The 21,247-nt window shown below is 35.8% G+C and overlaps 3 protein-coding genes and 1 non-coding gene across 4 annotated transcripts; 2 read left to right on the forward strand and 2 right to left on the reverse strand.

Moving 5' to 3' along the window:
- Positions 1 to 1,546: 1,546 nt before the first annotated feature.
- LOC132177375 (uncharacterized) lies at positions 1,547 to 4,838 on the forward strand. Its single transcript, XM_059589659.1, has 5 exons — positions 1,547 to 1,816; positions 1,949 to 2,021; positions 3,268 to 3,319; positions 3,435 to 3,504; positions 4,234 to 4,838. Exons 1-5 carry the CDS (start codon positions 1,718 to 1,720, stop codon positions 4,318 to 4,320), a joined length of 381 nt encoding a protein of 126 aa, XP_059445642.1. The 5' UTR covers positions 1,547 to 1,717; the 3' UTR covers positions 4,321 to 4,838.
- Positions 4,839 to 5,944: 1,106 nt separating this feature from the next.
- Positions 5,945 to 9,628, reverse strand: LOC132177373 (14-3-3-like protein GF14 iota). Its single transcript, XM_059589658.1, has 7 exons — positions 9,316 to 9,628; positions 7,953 to 8,259; positions 7,376 to 7,463; positions 7,151 to 7,260; positions 6,910 to 7,058; positions 6,522 to 6,568; positions 5,945 to 6,433 (listed from the first exon to the last, which is right to left on the reverse strand). Exons 1-7 carry the CDS (start codon positions 9,386 to 9,388, stop codon positions 6,428 to 6,430), a joined length of 780 nt encoding a protein of 259 aa, XP_059445641.1. The 5' UTR covers positions 9,389 to 9,628; the 3' UTR covers positions 5,945 to 6,427.
- An 855-nt stretch (positions 9,629 to 10,483) lies between these two features.
- On the forward strand, positions 10,484 to 10,556 carry TRNAA-UGC (transfer RNA alanine (anticodon UGC)). The gene has a single exon. It is a non-coding gene; the product is annotated as a tRNA-Ala (tRNA).
- A 1,752-nt stretch (positions 10,557 to 12,308) lies between these two features.
- Positions 12,309 to 20,273, reverse strand: LOC132178859 (probable methyltransferase PMT5). Its single transcript, XM_059591430.1, is given in 11 exon segments — positions 12,309 to 12,700; positions 13,051 to 13,256; positions 13,973 to 14,105; positions 14,963 to 15,265; positions 15,453 to 15,614; positions 15,817 to 16,042; positions 17,795 to 18,035; positions 18,286 to 18,421; positions 18,639 to 18,820; positions 18,822 to 19,696; positions 20,047 to 20,273. Coding segments are annotated over 9 exon segments (1,866 nt in total). The 5' UTR covers positions 19,155 to 19,696; positions 20,047 to 20,273; the 3' UTR covers positions 12,309 to 12,700; positions 13,051 to 13,106.
- Positions 20,274 to 21,247: the final 974 nt, after the last annotated feature.

The raw sequence follows: 21,247 nt of genomic DNA on the forward strand, positions 1-21,247 counted from the left end.
CTGAATCATAAAAGAGCTGTTGTTTTAATAGTTTGGTGTGAAAAAGAGTGATTAAGGCTTTCCGGTTTCAACTAACAAATGTAGAAATCCTATTTAGAGAAAGACAGCCACAAGATTTCATGCGTTTTCGGAACGCACGAGAGCCGTTGTCCCTTCAAATAATTAACAAAAAAAGAAAGCAAAAGGAACAGCATCTGTATCCAACAACGATGCAAAAATACATGTCTCCATCACACCACTTCTTCAATGTCACAAAAACCTCTAACAAAAGTTCCCGAGCCGTATTATGCGATTTTAATATAATTAAAATAATATGATAAGAAAAATTAGTGTTTTATTATTATTATTATTATTTTTTTACAGGAAGCATTGAAAATTATATAGTAATTTAAGGGGTAAGTATGGTTCCCTTAATTTTTTTTTTCAGATACTTAAATCTCTCTCTCTCTGCAAGAATCTGATCTTGATTTATGCTTAAAATAAGTAGGAAAATCAACTTTACTTTATTTAAATAATTAATTGCTTGAGATGCTAAAACAACTACCAGGAAAATGGAAAGTAGTAGAAGATTTGGGGATTGAACCTTAGGTGGACGTTGGGACGGAGGAACTGGTGTTGGCTGACAACTGACATCTATTGAAGGTTAGTTATTCAGTTAATTAGGTCATAATATTTTATACGGGTCGCCAATTTTTATTTATTTATTTATTTTTAAATCCTTTTTCTTGTTTTGTTTTTCGCATGACATCTTGTCGTCCTCATCTTTTTTTATTTTCACAAAATTCTTGCATTCAATATATAAATGTCGGGTTCGAATCGTATCAAATAATAAATGCAAGAATATATAATAGAGTTTAAGAATAATAGTCACAGGCTATTAGTGACATAAAGAGTTGAAAAATATCATTGAGTCACACTTTAAGACTATCACTGAATTACAGTTTAAGTCTAACTATAATTAAAGATTATCACCTAACTAACCTAGTTAGGGTAGAAGTCTATAAATAGAAACATGTTATATTGTAAACACTACCCAGAGAAATACGAGCTTAATGCAACCTTAGAACTTTATCATGTAAACGTAAGTCATAGATTGAACTACGTATATCTTTGTGTTACTATCTTATCATTTCCGCATTATAGTTTCTTTCAATGAATAAGTTAATTTTAAGTTTATGGGTCATAACATACGTATAAAACTATATATATCAACTATAAACCGACTCATTTAATTAAACAAGTTAACTCTTTCATTATAATCCATTAATTTTGTGTTGAATTAATGTCAAATTTACGAGTTGTGACAAAAATTACCGGCCTTATCCTAGTCGGTAGAAACCCAAGTTCAAACAAACGAAAACATCATTAAATGCAAGCAGCCTTGCCGTTAATTGCCTTCACAAAGTCCACAATCTCAACATGATCTCTTGGCCCAGTACGGGCCCAACCTAAAATCCCAAGAGGCGCATTATGTGCACCCAATACGGGGACATGGGCTGGCCCAGCACTCCAACAGCATTACCACTCTTGCTTTGAGTCCCTTTTGGATCAAACGCCAAAACCCTAACCAAGAAAAAACTGAAAATGCTTTCCTTTCCAGTTTGATCCAAGAAGATATTTCAAGCGTAACACCGAAACAGACACCACGCTTCTCTTGTGAAATTGGAACATATTTATACACTCACGTATATATATATATATATAAATAAATATAGACATGGACAATGGAGGCAAAGAGAGGGAAGAGGAACAAGACGGCATGTCCGTACATTCTCCTTGCAAAGCCCCCCCTTCCTCTGCTTCTTCTCTCCCCAAGGCGCGTCTCTCCCTCTCTCTCTCTCTCTCTCTCAATATATATATATATACTCTGTGTGTGTTTGCGCGCGCGCGTGTAAATACAAATTAAATTAATTTTTGTTTTATTTTAATTATTTTTATGCTTAAATAGGAGCAATCACAGGTGGAATTGGAGCTTAGACTGTTAGAAGCTTTGGAAATTTATCCTCCGGTTAAACTACAAGGCAGGTTTATCAAATTCTCTTGTGTTTATAAGCGTTTGACTATGTAGGAAGCCCTTGTCTTTCTTTCTATTTTCATTTCGAGTTGAGGAATTATTTGCGTTTCAGCTCCTCCTATAAGAAGCGAATTGCGTTGTGTTTGGAAATGTAAATTGACAATGGAATTGAATTTCGTTATTTTGAAGGGAAAAAATAGGCAAAAGGAAAGTCAATGTGTATTATTTATTTGTGTTTTGAAGCTGATATAATGGTTGGGAGTGTGCGAGACTGTTTTTTGTGATTATTTTTCTTAAATCTTTGCTGTGGAATGTTTAATGAGTGGGAGGGTATTGTTTGGAAAGAGATTATGAAGATTTTTTTTTTTTTTAGACAAAAAAAAAAAAATAACTACAACAACGTGAATGAACTTTGCATGAATTGACATGTCTTTGGCAGTTAATGTAGAGCATCAGCTTCTTGTTTGTGTTTCCCTGCCATTGAATGATCTGGTGGCTTCTACTTCTCTCTTACATTGAGTTCCAAAGCAACATTGTTCTGTACTTTTAATGTTTGTTTTAAATTATGGCAACAAAGTTTTCCAGTTCAAACTATCATCAGCGTTGAATATTTCCTTGAAGATGGGCCTGAAATGCAACATTGTCGTATATGTGTGACACTAACCTTGAAAAACCAGTCAATGAGGGGTATGCATATAGCAATTCCTGGGAGAAATGTGGTAGTTGGGTACCTGCTTACCTTGGTTAAGTATTGGTGTCTCCATATTGAAGATTTCTGTGACATTTTACTTATTACCCGAAAAGCTTGGGATGCTAATAAGCAACACGTATTGTTTAATACACGCCGTTGAGTATTGTATCAAGCAGTGAAGTTTTCTCCGTTCTTGGGCAGCAGTTATGTGAATTGATAATGAACAAATAACTAACAGGAGCTTATTAATGATTCCCAATAAGCTCATTGTATGGACTAGTGTTGGTAGAAGATCACGAGCATATGTTTCATTTTTTGTTGAATAAAATCTCTTCTCAGTACAACTGGTACATATAGAGTCTGATCACTTACTCAATTTAAGGGGAACTATTATAATAAGCATTTGCAAAGGATTAACTTTCATATTGTAAAGAAAAGCTGCCTTTAGCATTTTAATTTGTTGGTATTTAGAAAATTATGGTATATCAACTTCCGTTTGTGTTCTTCCCTTTTTAGTTTATTTAGAAATCGATGAGCACTCTGATAAATTGTTTCCATCCAGGCATACATCGCCACTTTGTCCTCTATGGTTTGATGGAGTTTCTTCGGAAAAGGTTTGTTCTGTCTCATAAATCTCTTCTGTTCATACCTGAGCTTTTGGAGCATAGATTTTGGTAAATTTTCATTGTCTGACACATACTCTTAATAATATCTACATTCTTGTCACAGCTTTGACCGACACTTCTCTTCTGATGAGGTCCTGCAGTTGCTGGATCGTTTCTACAACTTAGAAATGCTGGTACTTGATTAGCTCTTATGATATATATCTTTTTCTTTCCCCATATCATCATCAATTTCAAACTCATTTTTATATGCTATAATTAAATGGATTGACCTTTCTCTTTTTTTTAAGTCCTTTCCATTTTCATTTTTTTCTATTTAAACTTCTAAAACCCATGTAAATTGGAAGTTGTTTCTGTCCTTCAATCAAAGTTTGCATTTCACATGTTTCAAATATTGAAATACCTTGTTATCGTTTGTTTTAATGAGATTTGGGATATCTGTGGATTCATGCATGTAATGCTTGATGATCAGCAGCATGATGTTCATAAAATGAAGTATAGTTTGGTTGAGGATGTAGGCATACATAAGTGAAGGGTTGGTTAGTAGGTTTCTTGATAGACGTAGAATGCTTTTTGTTGGAGGTTGCTGTCCAAGGAAAGACCAAGAATGAGATAACAGAAAAAGTAATATGCATAGATATAGAAACTTGTTTTTCTTTTTCTTAAAAAAAAAAAAATGTGTTCTGAAATATTGAATTGGTAGAGTTGAATTTTTGTTGCTGATCCCAAGTAGTTAATGTAAATGCATCATTCAGAGGATATAAACAAACAAACAAACAAGAAGGTAAATTTTATATATGTGCTTCTGCTCCTTTCTTTTGGACATCATGTATGTTTTTGGTTTTGAGATCTGATTGAGTGTACATGCTGATCTTGCTCTTTTGTGTTTCTGTTATAAATTTCAGAAACCAGATGATGAGGAGACGGAAATCCTGAATCATGAGGAAGATTTTTGCTTACCTCAAAGTTTTTTCGTCAAGGAAGAATCATAACTGACAATTTTGGTATATATACACGTTTTGTTTGAACTTGTTTGTTATTCACTTCTCTTTTTTTTTCTTTGGCTAGATTGTATAGCGGTGACTTTCTCTCTCTTTTATCTTTTATGTATCTCCGAATTTTTAGCATATTTGATGGGAGATGGATGTTGCTTTAAAATATTTAGAAGGGTTACTGTGACATAGTTCTTTAGTTGCCTCTTCTATTGGTTTCCCTTCTTGTTGAGGGAAACTGTAAATGAAGACAAAAACTTGCTATCTGGAAAGTGCCAGTCTTGTGGAAAGCGCGGAACCAACATCCAATAAGATGATTGAGCATGTACCACATACTCAGTGGCCTCAAGGAAATTCTCAAATAGTTGGATATGTATTAGGGTGAGAGTTTTAACTCTCGAAATAAGAATCTTCAATCCTATTAGCATTACTTGTCTTGGGATTTTACTTATGCCTTGATGAGGCTGGATCAGGCTATAGCTTAGTTGTACTTAATACAACGTCTGCGATTTTCATCATCTAAGCCTTTGCTTGCCTTTTTTATTAGAAAAAAAAAAAAAAAAAATACGATGAGTAAAAGAAAGAGATGTACTCTTAAAATTCCTTTCTCATTGCTTGCTTTTAGTCAACTAATCCAAAATGATACACGGTAGGCTTTGCTCTTAATGCATCAGAAACAAACGTTTAGCTCAAGATGCATTTAGATTTACAATTTCAAAATGTGTGATTTGAAAATACGATTTTTAAAATCACTCTTTTGCGTGTGATTTGAAAACAAAATTTTTATTATGTTTTTAAATTGCAATTTTTTTAAAATTCACTTAAATAATACATTTTTTACGAGTAATTTTTGAAAATGCACTCCTAAATAATGTTTCATCATTATTTGGACAGAAAGTAACATTAGGAGTAGTATTTTTATCATAAACCCAAAACTAACATTTATAATTTTCTACTTTTAAGTATGGAAAACGAGATATATAATGTGCATCGTTTTTAATTTTTTGGCCCATAAGTTTCTGTCCAAAAAAACAAGAAATGGACCAATGCAAAGAAAGGCAAACTGTGTTTATAGACCCCTAAAAGATAAGGGCAATTTTTTAGTGTAAGCATTGTTTCGGGAGATTATAGATTTATTATTGATACATGATTTTTTTTAAAAAAATTTTAAATTACCAATTTGTACGTATGCTTTGCAATTTTGCTGAGTCACTCTTATAGGGTTTTAACATGTTACACGTATTTCATGTTGACCATAATATTGGAGTTATGGGACTTATGGGTCCGGGTGCAAATCTGAGGCTGATCATGAAAGAAGCTTCTTATACTATCATGTCGGAGGTTGACTAAAAATTTGGTAGTTCCAAGCGAGGAAAACTGCGCCTAACCTTCTCATTTTTTATCACACAACGTATAATGCCTCCTCAATCTTTCAATTTAGTTAATAAACCCTATTGATTATTTGATTTATCACTGAAAAAAAAAGACATTGTTATTATATATATATATAATCATTTTATGGGAGTATTTTTGTCATTTTGAGAGGAAAAAGGGGACATTGCAATCCCAATAGTAAATTGGTAGGGTACATTAACCAAATTAAAAGAGACAATACAACAAAATGGGAAATTAAGGGGGTAAATATAGTTCTCCTTTCATATGAAAGATCTATAGTCAAATCTACAAGCAAATCGAGTCGATCAAAATTGCCCAGCCGAAAGGAGAAAGAAAGAAAACCACATGTTAAGTGGCAATCATTTGTAGGCTCCGGTCCAATAGCTTCAAACCTACGAAGTCTAATCCAAAATTACAACAAAAAAGCCAAAGATGTTTAAGAAAAATGTAAAAAGATCCATTGCTTAAATAACAAGTTGCAATGAAATAACATCGAGCAAAAGTAAAATAAAAAGAAAAAATGAAATAAATCCAAGAAAAAAAGAAGGCAGACAACTGATTGATCTTCTGGCTTTGGTTGGATCCACAAAGATCAATAAAATTATAATATGTCCAAATTGTTCAGTCCAATCCCCTTATGAGAAAAGCTGAATTCATGAAGTAGTCTGACATCTAACTGTTATGCGCAGGGCTCCTCTCTCAGGTACTCCCCTCAATGCTGCAAAATAGTTTAAACGAGATTTTAGTAATAGCAAAGGTAATCCGTATTTGGTTAAAGCAACAAAAGGATTCGTGCAAGCACTTACCTCAGCTTCAGCAGGTTTGGACTCTTCACCTTTGAGGTTGTCTTCACCTGCATGAGAACATTTACATTCGAGTCACCAATTTCAGAAAATATAAACGTATCAACTAGAAACAAATATAAGAGAGCGGAGGCTTAACCAAATAGGCTTTAAAATTTTGACAAACATGGAGGTTTAGAAGGGGATGCATACTGTTCCATCTTACTAACGTAGGATGAAAATAGTGGCCATCAAATAGACTCTAACCACCTGTACAGTGTCTGTGCATCAAGCACCTAAAGTTTTCTGCTATATCATTATACCGAAATCTGCAAGACGACTTGTCCAACAATTGAATAATACTAAAATTATACTAATGCATCTGATAATCTAGCCACTGCATCCACAATACCTCCATCTTCAGGCAAATCAGAGGTCCAGAGAGTGAGGTTGTCTCTCAACAACTGCATGATCAGGGTGCTGTCCTTGTATGACTCCTCACTCAAGGTGTCCAGCTCCGCAATTGCCTCATCAAAAGCTTGTTTAGCCAAATGGCAGGCCCTGCAAGTTTCAGTAACATGTTAAACCAAGAATTAGTAGTTTGTAAATGTTTCAAAATCCCTAAACAGATAATGGAGGAAGTAGCTTAATACCTCTCAGGAGAATTCATTATCTCATAATAGAAGACAGAGAAATTGAGTGCAAGGCCAAGACGAATTGGGTGGGTTGATGGAAGATCTGTGTTTGCAGTGGCTGAAGCAGCCTAACAAAGAGATGGCAGGAAAGCAGATCAAGTAACATCAAAAGTAAAGAATGATACACGAACATGCATTGATCCACCCATTGGTGGAAATGTAAGATATGTCAAATGAACATGCCTCGTATCCCTTCAATGACTCCTCAGCTGCCTCTTTCCTTTCCTGGTCAGTCTTGAACTCAGCAAGATACCGATAATAGTCTCCTTTCCTGCATCCATTCATGACACATCAACAACAAAATTTTAATAAATTAACATGCATATAGCCCTTCAATGACTCCAAAAAAGTACAATCGATGAATTAACATTCAAAAATAAATAGTGGAATTTAAAATAATTTAATTCCATGACTCAGCCACATCTTTGACCTCTTTTGGCTTGACCCCGGGATCCTTACTAATGCTCCATCGGTGGCAAGGGACAGGGGATGAATCAGTAAGAGTCTACCCCATTACATGTGAACCACTAGCATGGGAGGCAGAAAAGGTAACTTATTATCATATTCAGACACAATTATTCTCTTGTTTGTTATCCTTTGGAATATATTGAATATAAAATATCAGATAAATATATACTATATTCCATAAAGTAAGACTGATAAGGCTAAAAGTAATCAATCACATGGACTGCTACATGAGTTGCTTTGATCTAGTAAGTGGAAAAGTGATGGAATATACCCTAAAAGTAATATGACTCACATTTTGTAGTAAAAAACCGTGGCTTCTCCTGAAGTGGAAGAGGGGATCAGGTGCTTGTCAATGATACTAAGAATGTCATAGCAAATCTTGGAGAGTTCCTCCTCAACCTTCTGGCGGTAACCCTTAATAAGTTTAACATTCTGCTCATTCCCCTTAGACTCCTCCTTCTGCTCAATGGATGACATAATGCGCCAAGAAGCTCGCCGAGCACCAATGACATTTTTGTATCCCACAGAGAGGAGATTCCTCTCCTCCACAGTCAGCTCAAGATCAAGTCTTGCAACATTTTTCATACACTCAACCATTTCTGCATCATCAATCAAATACGAGATTTCAGAGGGAAATCACTTCAGTAATACAACTGGAAAATAGTTTCAAAAGTACATCATATAACTGTCCTTTTTTTATTATTATTATTTTATTGAATTCATAAAGAGCTTTTTGTACATGATCTAACAATTACAGTGATATGCATAGTAATAAATCTGGCAGTACCCAAAATTTTGACAAAGAATCAGATGGGTATAATGATCCAAAACAAAAGGCAAGAAAATTTCAATTCCAACTATTGGCGTATGGCTCAATAATGGATAAAGAAAACATTGAAATAAGGTTCATTACGTGTACAGAAATTAATTAATCCAGATCTTTACACTTGTGCCATTATAGCGGTGTATATATATATATATATATATATATATATATAAAATGGCTTGCATTCAAATAATAATAAAAGGAAGTAAAATTCCCAAAAGTAGTTTCCGTTCTAGAGCATCATTGTTCTTTTTGCTTCTTTTTTTTTTCTTCCTCCTTTTTCAAATGAATAAATGGAGGGCACTGAGAAAAGGGTAAGCGACGAACCGAATCTTTTTGTTTTCTTTTGATACACCAAACAGATAGAGTAGAATGGTGTACCAAACTGGAAGGAGACAGCGACAATGCCATCTAGTACCAGTATTTAACATGCGGAAAGCACAACAAATCTTTACTAATATCCTACGTTTCTGTTAGATATCCAATCGATCAATCTAGTCCAACAACATTACCACGGATTGCATCGGGTCTCAAATCAACAAGACACGATAAATCGACAAACCGATCCCATAAATCGCTTTCATGAACAACGACAGAAAAATAATCTAAATCAAAAACCCATCACCACTATATCTCCAAACAGTCAAACATCCTCATATTTACATAGACAAAAAATAATAATAATCAGATTACAGAAATACAAAAATAATTTAATTACCAAGCGAAAAACGAATCTCAATTCTGAGGCCTTAAACAAACAAATCCAGACCAACATTCCCAAACATGCAAATAAAATAAATGGAAGAAATAGGAAGATAAAGAAGAGAACCTTCATAACGCTCGGCCTGTTCGGCGAGCTTGGCCAGGTAAACCTGGGTCTCCCTCTCCTTCTCCGTCGACATTTTCTCAGAGAGAGATCAACGAAAATCACGCACAAACAAACGAAATGAGAGGGAGAGAGAAAAAAAAATTACAAAATGAGAAGCTGAAATGAGAGGGGAAGGGGGTTTATATAGGGTAGGTGAAGGAGGGGTTAAAGATAGAGCAAGTTTGCGGGGACGAAGACCAGATCTGGACCGTTGGTTAGGAGAAGGGCAGGGCTTGGGGATTTGAAAGCGGGAGCGCGCGATTCGTGAGATTTGTTGGTGGTGTTTTGAGGAGCCTACAACTTTTTGTTAGGGGGGTTGGATTCGGATTGGTTCAATCCCTTCTGTCGGAGGGGTTTTTTCGGGATTTTGTAATTACACAAAAAGCCTTCTTTTTTTATTTTTAAGTTTATTCGATTGTCTGTAAAATTAATTATTTAGAGCTAGAAAATTTATTTTTCTTGGTTCTTGTTGAAAGTGTAATTTGGGTAATAAGGACAATAATCTCTTGCAATGACAACTTTGGAGACTCATAGAGCGTTAATGTAGGAACCTACTTAAACATAAATATAATTAAGAAGGCCTAAGCCCCAATTGATACAGGGTCTACTATTAAGGTTTAAGAGAGGCTTGATAGCCTAATTAGAGCTCAACTTTTCATAAAGCCCAAGAAAGGGCCCTTCGTAGGGCTTGAGAGGAGTCCAAAAGGATTTATAATGTCTCATCTCCTCATCCCTCATGTATACATTCATTATCTACACCACTACACCTAAAAAGGCTTCATCTCAAGGAATGAGTTCTCTCACCCTTGCTCTCCTTATTTCTCTTTCATAGCTCAAAAAAATATTGATTTAGATATCAAAGTGCCTACAGTCAAAGGATCAGCAGCATGCTAACACTCCTTTTGCAAGTTTAAACGAAAGCTAAGTCGATCTATAGATACATGTTGGTAATCACGGCATAGAAACTAGAAAGGAAGTTGGGTTTGATTTCCTTCTTGCATTTCTCTTTGGTTGAGAACACTCTTAACTAAAACCCCAAAGTTCTAGTGCTACAGGAGGAGGTGTAAGGAAGAAAAGCAAGGTGAACAGAATGGATTTAAGAACAAACGCAAACAATTCAGCACCAAGTGGGGATGTAGCTCAAATGGTAGAGCGCTCGCTTTGCATGCGAGAGGTACAGGGTTCGATCCCCTGCATCTCCAACAACCATTTTTTTTCTTAATTTAATCTCATTTTTTTATTTTTTCTTGCTTTTATGTCGTCGTCTTGATTGACTCTTTGTTATGAAGTTGAAATAATGGGGCAGCGTTGATTGGTTGATTAGCAGATTGTGTGAAAGATATGGAAAGCCTTGAAAAGAGATATATATTTATCATGGTTGGAATTGTGAGTCTTTTTTCTTTCTTTAATCGGTTAATCTGCGGCACATTTGCAGTGGCTCCACATTCTCTAACAGCCTGTCAAAACTTGTTGATATTAAAGCGGACAATCCAAACAAAGCCTTGGTTCCAGGCTCCAGCTGTACTTTCTCTTGTCCCTAGCCTGCCATAACCAGTTGGGTTTCTTTTCTTTATATGCATGAGCCATGAACATCTAGCAGTAGAGGACATACGTTGGATGTCTGCCATGAGCCATGTCTCCAACCCCCCAACGACAACTTTGCTGTCAACCCATGATCATAAATTCATAAAGGAACTATCAATTTCATCTTCTCTTCACCTTTCTGCTGTAAACAATGTCACAGGCTGCTTATGTAGACTTGTATTCTGTTCCATTTTCGTGGCTTATAAGCGTTCACTTGCGTGCTCTGTTTTTTTCTTGTTTTTTGTTGAGGGGGCCGGCAAATAGAGACCAACAGACTTACAGAAACAAGAAAAAACAACCACCTGCAAACAACGTATAGAAAACAAAAGAAACAACAAAATAGAAACAGGGGAATCATAGAGGCTTAAGGTGTAATTGTAATATCCAGAACAAACACTTCGCAGATCTATTCTTCTAAAAGAAATTTAATAACAATTATAACCATAAATCTGAAGAAGATTTTAAGTTTATAATAATAATAATAATAATAATAGACAAAAGTAGACAGTTATGATAAATAGTACTAAGGTATTTTCGTGTTAATCTATGTATTTAAGTATACTAAGTCACATGAGTTACAGAAAAAGATCCCCTTCATTTTAAATGGAGGGAATTGAATTTGAAATGGAGAGGATCATTTTCCGTCACATGGAGGCCAACCAAGGTGAAGCCAATACCGCCCTTCTAGCTGTGCAGCTTGCCTCTTGGTAGGGTAGCTCCCCTCTTATCATTGTAGGGGACTCTTTGACTACAATCCTAGCCATCAACTCCCCCACCTCTTCACCAAATGAGCTCTATCTTCACTCATCACTGGCATCAACCTTCAACTCCTCTCCTCCTTGGATTGGACTGCTTTTAAGATCTCAAGATGTGCCTATTTTTATGCACACCATATCACCAAATGAGCCGCTTTGAACCTAGTGTTTGGAAGCATTCTCATTCACTCTCCATGTTTTTTTCCTCTTCAAGATTTAGGAATGGAAAGGACCCCCTTTGTAATCATCTGCTTCCCTCTTTGAATAAAATAAAATAAAATAATATAAAAAAACAATATCAACAACGGGTCACCTATTATAGACACGAGATAAAATGTCCATTATACTCTTATTGCGTGTGTGAAAATGCAATCATGTCCTTGAACTTAAAAAGGAAAAATTCTTCCCTTAATTACCATGGAGATCCACAAATAAGTTTGGAAAGATCCATGGTCGTGGACGGTGATCACTACCGAGAAACTTGGGATTTTCTTTCAAAAAGGTCTGATAAAAAAAGAAGAAGAAATATTAATAGAACATAAATTAAGAGTCCTTTCGACAGCTTTTGGGTCTAAATCTGCGCAACAGAAGGATACTTAAAGTTGATCAATAAGATACTATAATAATATAATTAATATATGCCCAAGGGAGAAGAGAAAATGTCTACAAATACAAATTTTAACTCTTACATTTCCTTGCCATTTCACATTCTTTCCTCAACAACAGCCATTCTTTAATTCCAAGATAATTAGGAGTCCAAAATCAATCAATAAAGATTTTTTTTTTTTTTTTTTTTAATAATAAAAAAAATGGATGAAAGAATTGCTACAAGCGCCTTGACCAAAAAAAAAAAAAATCTGAATTGCAGCTACTTCGTGTGGCAAACTTGTTTAACGTCTTTAATCTACAGCCTCCACATGCCCCTCTGGTTCAATGGTGGACAGCGTCAAATCCATCAGGCTCTGATCACATATTATATGGATATATGCTATCAAATGATCGAAACCCTGCGCAATAATAACATAAGATTATTGTTAAGCTATGAACACCTAAGCAGTATTAAGAAATTCCACTAATAAACGTGTTATAAACACTAGACACCCCATTAACAGTTGTTTAGTGGCTTCCTGAGTGTTATAAATAGAGTGCAAATGGTTGCTTTTGAAAGGGAAGCAACAAAAATGACTAGGGTGGGTTTAAACACCACTTTCCAAGGGATCACAACTACACCAAGAACTAACTGACTTGAGGCTCTTTTACTTTTTTTCAAGTTCGTGTATGTATGACTAAGAACACGAACATCAGGTCATTATTGCCGTCATATTTCCCAATTTCCTGACCAATTTAGAGGAATTACCAGAGCCAAAAAAATGTACACTTTCGAAAAGGTGAGACCTCCAGATTCTCAATCTATCATTTCTTAATGAATGGTTTCTGGCAAACAAGCAGCCGCTGGTCACTGCCATTCTGAAGGTCAATCACCCTTGCTTCCCATCGTATTTGTGTAGCAAGTTGGCGTGCAATCTCTATAGCTCCCACTTTATCAGAAAGAACAGCCCATCCCTAGCAATCAATCAGAAATTCACATCAGGTTATCAACCTCATCATAATATAGTAGTCGATATCCAAGCTACTAGCATTATTGAATCAGAAACATCACTGCCACAACTTATTGTGAAGACACATCAAATGTAAGTGGACTAGCATCACTGAAAACCAAAAAAAGGAAAGGAATTGGCATTCAACAAGATCAACTTACAGCAAAAAGGCAGGTTTCCCCAGTAGTTGCTTAGAGAAAGCAAGATCAGGAACAAGAGAAAAGGGAGGAAAATTTGCTGGAAGTGCGGTTGTACTCTTTGTTGGTTTAATGAAATTTCTCACTCATCCAAAAAAAAAAAAAAAAAAAAAAAAAAAAGAGAAAAGAAAAGGGAGGAAAAGGAGCATAACTCAACTCGCCTCCTACTTATGTATCTTGTATCAAAGGATTACAAGACAAGGAAAGGTGCCATGAGCAATATTCCAATTTTCATTAAAAGGGTAAACAATTCATATTACATGAAATTTTCCAGCATAGAAAACGCCAGATCAGGAAAAAGAAAGAGGGTGGAAAGGGGGCATAACTAATGTCTCCTTCCAAATGTGTGCCTTGTTTATATGAGGTATAAGACAAGGAAAGGTTTTGCAGGCAATCTTCCAATGAATTTAAAAATAATCAATCCACATTACACAATGGTTTCCGGCATAAGCAATAAAGAATTACTGTGGTACAATATAAATACCTCAGGGCGCAGTATTCGGTCCATCTCCAAGAATAAGTCCATTGCGCTGCATCTCTCTGAAGCGAGATGTGAAAGGAGCCCATTTGCATGAAGCATATCATATGTCCTGGGGTATGTTGGGAAAGGTTCACACCTGTGCACCAATAGATGATCACAACCATAAATCTAATAGCCAAAAAACTACTTATGATGCAATAAATTTATTTACAAACATAGTGCTATTGACAAATTTTATAGAAAACGAAGGAAAGAAAGATAAGTTATGGAGCCCAGAAATGAAAACAAGTTTTTTTTTCAGAACCAAAGTTTATGAACATAACGTTCCAAACCATATAAGTTAGGTACATGTATAACATGTCTAAAACTTAAAAGTTCAGTCTCTGAAAGTGAAATAAAATTGGGACAGCTAAGCCAGAAATCATGTATATTAATCTTATGAAGTAAAACTCGAAGATTACGAACAAATAATTTGACAGGGGAGTTGTTTTATTTTCCCTGGCTTTTTATTTTTAGTTCTTTAATTCTTTTTTTCTTTTTAATTATAAGCTAATTTGACTTCTTGTGACATATATGTCAGACAGGCACCGGGGTATATCACAAATCCAATCTAACAATGACTTATATCTAACTAGTTTAAGTGAGAATTAATACTCTTATTTCTTATTAGAAAAAGGGAGAGAAGGCAGAGATAAGAATGTGATCAACATCAACTATACTTCACACAACATAAGCATGATATTCTAAAAATCTAATAATCACAATCCAAATATATATAATCTTTTTGCAAGTATTGATTTGTCTTTGTTATACACACACACACATGCAGGCATATATATACAATAAAAAATATTGAAAATACAGAATTTACTTTTTTCTTGACTTTGCATCATATTTGTGATAGGGTGACCCCAACCGGATCAATACAACCCAAAGAAAGCTTCTATTATCACTTGAGAAAAATATCCAAAGGAACTGAAATTAACAACTTACCAATCATGCAGAGCACCAGCGAAGCCTTGATCAAGTATAAGAGGAAGTGTATTAGGAGCTCTGACAGGCACAACATTCATTACCCATACTGATTTTTTCTCCTCCAAAAATGCAGCATTTAAAGACCCATAATGAGCACTCATGTCCATCACATTCCGTATCATGTTATATGGTGGTAATGGGTCCTCATCACCAGGCCTCTTTGGGTGGTCAGAGAAAATTAAGGGTGTAAGCAAAGACCAATAGTTTTTCAGAGCAGATCGCCAAAACTGCAAGTCGTCAAAGAAATCTTCAGGCAGAACCCCTGCAAAGATACAAGCAGATCAACAAACTGGCACAGCATTATGACATGCATTAGGAATTGAATAAAAAGGTAACAGCAGATGTAATGAACATTGAGGCTAAAGATAAATAATCCCATGGTTAGACAACTAGAACAACAAAAAGTAGTAATAAGAAGGATTATTAAGCCATAATAAAACAAGACTTTCCATGAACTTCAAGCTCAGCTGAGCTCAACTGGGAACCAGAGGATCTGTTCTGGATTGGATTCCAGCGTTTGCTAGAGGTCCCACTTACACACGATACAAGGGGCTGATAATATGATTGAGCATCATGCCCTTCTTTACACAGTGGTATAGTACCCTGCTTGCTGCAAAGAAGAATAAATGAAAGCATTAATGCCACAAGTTAAAGAGAAAAATATGGCAGCTCCACAAATACAACTAATTCAATGGAGCAAGGAAATACCAAAGCTAAAACACTTCTTAACTAAGTACAAAACCTGCTCCCAAAAAATAAAACAAAACAAAGCATTATTCATGGAAAAATGTGCACCATTTTTATATCCTTACCGAGATGCATAGCAATCAGTATCCACAGTTTTCTGCCAGACAAAAGTTTCATCTTGCTGAGCTAGAAGACTCCAACAGATTTCCTGGGTCAATCCTTCCAATGGTGTTAACATGTTTCTCTTCTTCATACTCACTGAACTCCCTTGTAGCTTGCTTGTGGGTGAGGTTAACACAAAGTAACCTCCAGGCTTGAGTAACCGGTCAACTTCTATAAGGAACATCCCATCTGTTTAATAAAGTCATTATTAGGCAGCAAAAACATGCTATTTTACAGAAGTAAACGATACTCAACCCCATAGCCGACCAGATTCATAAAAAAAAAGGGAATATATCAATCATTAAAAACTTCAGAATAGCATCCATGGGTTCAAACCTTTTATTACTTAGCATGTCATTTTCAAATACATCTTGCTTCAATATTCAACCACTGCATTTAGGGGTAACCAAATCACTCCACAGGAGACAAAGTATAACCATCCATAGCTTCTAGAAGCCATTATTTTGGTCTCAAAAACCTATACATGAACTAAACAGCTCTGTATGCATAATAAGAGCTTACAAAATTTTGAACCCTTGTTTAACAGCAGAGGAGATACCACTTGATCCCAAGACCACTGACAATTTTAAACAATATAAAATATAAGATCACAAAAACCTGCTAGTCACCGAGCCAAAAAGGAGCTGATTCTAGATTCAAATGGTTTTAACAGAAAGGTCAGGGTGTACCTGTTGAAAATTCAAACTCTATCCCGTTATGCCAAACAATTTTCACCCTTACTGACATTATTCTAACAACCAAACAAGAATTCACAAGAAAAAAAAAAAGGCTCAATAAGTCTCTATCACAGCCTTTTGACAAACCAAAAGCCCAATTGCACAGAGCTCTGTAAATCAAAGGGATTTATTATACTGATTCCACTAGTTACTAGGAACATGGAAAATCATCCCTTGTTCTCACCAATATACTGGTTTTGAAACTTCACCAGCTTCACCAAATTTTTTTCTTGGTTTATTATATACTCGAACTTATCCAGCTTCCATCTTACTAATTCTTGATAAAGCAAAATGAGTTACCAGCTCACACTTGCTTATAACTCAAAAAAAAAATGTTACCAAAGTATTACCAATTCACCATTGTCAGTCACTTGTTCCACTTTACTGCATTTCTATTTATTTTTTCTTATACAACTTCTTCTAATATATTATCTTCATTTGCACAATTTTACCAGAAATTCTTTCAATCACTCGACCAATACTAACATGATAGGAAAGTTCATACTTGTTATAACATAGAAGCTCAATTCTGCTGAGGCTCTAAATTCATAGTTGTTATAATGTAGAAGGGCTCAATACTAAGGCTTTGAATTCATAATTGTCATATATGCATCTCCTACTTGTTATACACAATTTGTTTGAGACACTTACTTCTAATAGAATACTTGTCATATATCCTAGCCTCTTATAGGGAACACAAAATGCACAGCATCTCTATTTCCAGTTGAGCTCATGCACACTAAATTCAATGGCAGGCAAGTGCCTCTCTAAATGAGTCGATTAGTCTGTTGAAAAAAGGGAAAAAAAATTAAAAAAGTTGACCCTTCCATGCTTGGAGTGAATTATTATCACTTTGGCCTTATATAGCAGTGACTCCCATCCAAAAAGGGAGCAACATTTACACCTCTGCTTTCTACATTGTCAAAATATATTTTCCAAAAAGGGGCATTAAAGGAGTGGACAAAGTCAGCTGGACTGGAAACTTAACTCATAACTGATGGTGCTACATTCTTTATACTCTAGGTAAGAACCATGTATATCTATTAGTGTGTTAAAAAATGGAGAATAATGTTAGAGAAAACAAAAAGCAAGAAGGTATTAATCAACGAACAAAAATCCAAGCAGCAACAAGTATTGCGAGAGCCAAAAGGAAGCACATCACGAATAAGTGGGATGAAATGATCTAATCTAAGTCTAAAAGTACCTTTTTTGTCCCAAACAATACCACACTGCGCACAATGAACCATGTCAAATGACAATGATGGATATGGAAGCTGTCTCGAAATGAAGTTCCCGATCATTGCCGGAAGACCTCTCTCAAGGGCCAACTGGACTTGGCTGCCAGTTGCCTCATAAGCCGCAATACAAACAGCCATTAACTTCAATGAGACTAAATGAGCTCCGAAGCTACCAAATCCACAACCAATATCTAGTACAGTATGCACCTGTAATAGGCATAAATAAATTAAAATATGTAATGCAACTAATAATTCTACTGATTTTCATCAGAAAGAAAAAAGAGAGTAACCAAAAGAAATTGCAAACTATATGGTATTGTTGCCTAAGATATAAAGTTACCAAACATTAAGAGGGAAATATAGAATTGCATTCAACAAATTCCAGCCTTTTAAAACCCAATAGTGGCCAAAGAGTAACAACTAGAAATTATATCTATGAGATGTAAACAAAACTTACTCCAGCTTGAAGAAATTCAGAATCACTTCCTAACCCTATCATCTCTGCAATTTGGCGAGAGTAGTCTTTAACACCATCAAAGATCAACCCATCCTCAGAGTGGAAAGCTATTTGATTCTCTTCCAGTAACATCAACCTATCAGGAAAAATGGTAAAAATATATATACTATCATTTTACACAATCAAATCATTAATTGCTCAGAAGCCCAACAAGGAAATCACGTACAAACCCAACAATGAAAATCATGTACACCAATTAATGTGCAAAATTAATGAGCTCTAAAGGCTCCCATCACTTATGCAGTTAGAGGTAATTCCACACAATGCAGCAGTTAGCTGTGATTAAGAAGTACCTTTTGGTCATGCTTCCAGACGAAAGAAATTGGTCTTTGGTTATCTTCACATTTCCACTCCATATCACATCCCTGCCAGTGGGCCACTTTAGGGGGGTCTTATAGTCCTTAGGAGGGCGAACCAAACACCGCTCCCGTTCTCTAGAAACTTCACAATGCCGATCAAACTCCTCCCCATCTTTCTTTAAACCCTACTAACAAATTTGCTGAAACATTGTGACAAGGGACATAATTTTCTCGTTCTTTGCCACAAAGGCCAAGCTCTCTTTGCCGACTAGCTCCAACTGAGAGGGACTTTAGCTCCAAATAATCAACTGCTGTTTGCTCCTTTAACCTTCTGTAATTCAAATAAACGTCAGGCACTGGAGTGGGAGTTACAGAGTCAAAGGCATTTGAGGAAGACGACCCTAAAACTGCAATTAGTGCGAGCAAGCTAATGAGGCACAACAGTAACCAGCTGAGTGGCGGTCTAGGGCCAAAAATGACAGATAGTTTATTGAACCAAGAGCTTCTCATGTCCAAATCGTGCAACCTCCTTCAACAATCGAGTTAAGAATACCCACTCAATACCCAATTCCTTGAACCTAACATACAGATAGTTTATTGAACCAAGAGCTTCTCATGTCCAAATCGTGCAACCTCCTTCAACAATCGAGTTAAGAACACCCACTCAATACCCAATTCCTTGAACCTAACATACAAGCTTCTGTGCGTGTTTGTTGACCTTGAATCCGGACAATTACTACATGCATTAGAACCACCACCCCTCGGACTCTCCGAAGAAAATGGGTATACTGTTTCCACTAGATTGAACCACCGGACTCACATAATTATCATATAGATTCACCATAAACAAAAGCAAATTACAGAATCCAGATCGCTAGCCCTCCAAGTTTCAATACCCGCTTATGGATCAACAATCCAAAAGGAAAAGGAACAATCCACAAGATTTAGAATTCCAAATAATGCGGAATTTAAAACGAGCTGTATAAACCAACTGATCACGACAGGGCAATGCCAATTCTGGAAAACCAGTCCTCTTAATCTACCAGATCAATCTGCAGAGAAGACAAATAATGAGTCACCAACTGTACAGCCCCGTTCTCTAGAAAAAATAACGGAATTGGATTACATTTACTCATAAGATTCCAAATTATCTTCTCCGTTTTTTCCACGATTCTCAGCAAGCCAAAAAGCATAAAACACACACACACACACACAAAGAAAGGGGCAAACCTTTTTCCCATTATTATAACAAAAACAAAACCCAGATCTCAAAAAGGAAAGAAAACGAACACAGATCCAATCAAACCAACACCAAATCACCCCCTACCCAAAATTAAGTACAGTGAGCAATCGACATTGATTCCAAAAGTTGGGATTAGGGTTTTTGGGGAAGGGGGCGTACCAGTGCTGGGTCGCTGACGGTGGAAGACTGAGATTCAGAAACAAATGCAAAAACAGAGACGGAGAAAGGTATGATTGGAATTTGGATGAGTCCAAATATACCGGATTCTCTAGCTCTTGGGGCGTGTTTGCTTTGGTCAATTACTTTGATATAATATTTATTTAAATGTGATCCAGAAATCAGATCCAGGAGGCTCGCGGATTTAGACAAAAACTAACAGCTAGAGTATATATCATCATCGTCTTCTGCGCGCACAACACATTATAAATAAACTAAAAAAATTAAATTAGTGGGGAATAATTGTTATTTATGGCGTGGGGACTTCTTAAACCCACCTTGTTTTTATGTTTTCTGACGTGGCAATGCTGAACGTGGGAAGTGAGATGCCCCAATCATGGCCTTTGGAACTGGAAAAGGAGCAAGACGGACGGTGGAGATTTGGCCGTCGTAAAGTGAAGTTTAGGCCGTTAAAGTTGCTTTGCTAAATAAAGGAAGCATGATGATGCGTAATTAAAGTCCCTTGATTATGGGATTGATCATTAGAGACCACTTTTGTTAATGGTGCCAAAGGGAGGGTCAGGGTAGCACTGTAGCAGAGACCACCGCCATGAAATCAATCATTCACTTGTTGCCATCCGGCATGTCACATCACTCTTTGGTGCCCTTTTCTTTCTTTCTTTTTTTGTTTTTTTTTTTGGGTTGCTTTTCTTTTAAGAGAAAAAAGTGACTCACTGATGGCCTACGAATTTGCGATGACAAAGACGTTTTAAAATAAGTGTCAATATCTTAAATTATTTAATTTGAAAATGATAATCAAGTTTTGAGGATGTCTATTTGGTATAATATTTTAGAATTTATAAACGATTTGGTCGGAATTTCTTAACCCAACAAAATTATATATATATATATATTATTGGGGTTGGTCAGTTTGGTAGCTAGTCTAACTCTAGAAACATGTACTTGTGAAATGATGGAGTCCGTTAGTTTAGCGAAAAAGGGTGTATATTTTCTGAACCAAATGACTCCAGGGTGGCATGGATAGAAGATGAGCTGTGTCCATGATACTGAATTTTTCAAGGTATATTTAAAGGAACTTTCATGGGATAAACCAATGAAAACAAGGCTTTGATGTCTGAAGTGAATTTTTTTTTTTTTTTTTTTGGATATGTTTGCACAAGAAAAAAAAAGGGAAAAAGAGAGG

The sequence above is a fragment of the Corylus avellana genome, chromosome ca4 (genome assembly GCF_901000735.1).
Source record: "Corylus avellana chromosome ca4, CavTom2PMs-1.0".
In the NCBI taxonomy this organism is placed as follows: Eukaryota; Viridiplantae; Streptophyta; class Magnoliopsida; order Fagales; family Betulaceae; genus Corylus; species Corylus avellana.

What these genes read in the sequence shown, in the direction of transcription:
- LOC132177373 (XM_059589658.1), bottom strand. Translation starts at nt 9,388, where the DNA reads ATGTCGACGGAGAAGGAGAGGGAGACCCAGGTTTACCTGGCCAAGCTC. An exon ending in ACGGTTTTTTACTACAAAAT is followed by an intron (nt 7,464 to 7,952) that starts GTGAGTCATATT and finishes GAATGGATGCAG; the next exon opens with GAAAGGAGACTATTATCGGT. An exon ending in TGATTTGCCTGAAGATGGAG is followed by an intron (nt 6,569 to 6,909) that starts GTATTGTGGATG and finishes GTTCTCATGCAG; the next exon opens with GTGAAGACAACCTCAAAGGT.
- LOC132177375 (XM_059589659.1), top strand. Translation starts at nt 1,718, where the DNA reads ATGGACAATGGAGGCAAAGAGAGGGAAGAGGAACAAGACGGCATGTCC. An exon ending in CTGCTTCTTCTCTCCCCAAG is followed by an intron (nt 1,817 to 1,948) that starts GCGCGTCTCTCC and finishes ATGCTTAAATAG; the next exon opens with GAGCAATCACAGGTGGAATT. An exon ending in TCCTCCGGTTAAACTACAAG is followed by an intron (nt 2,022 to 3,267) that starts GCAGGTTTATCA and finishes GTTTCCATCCAG; the next exon opens with GCATACATCGCCACTTTGTC.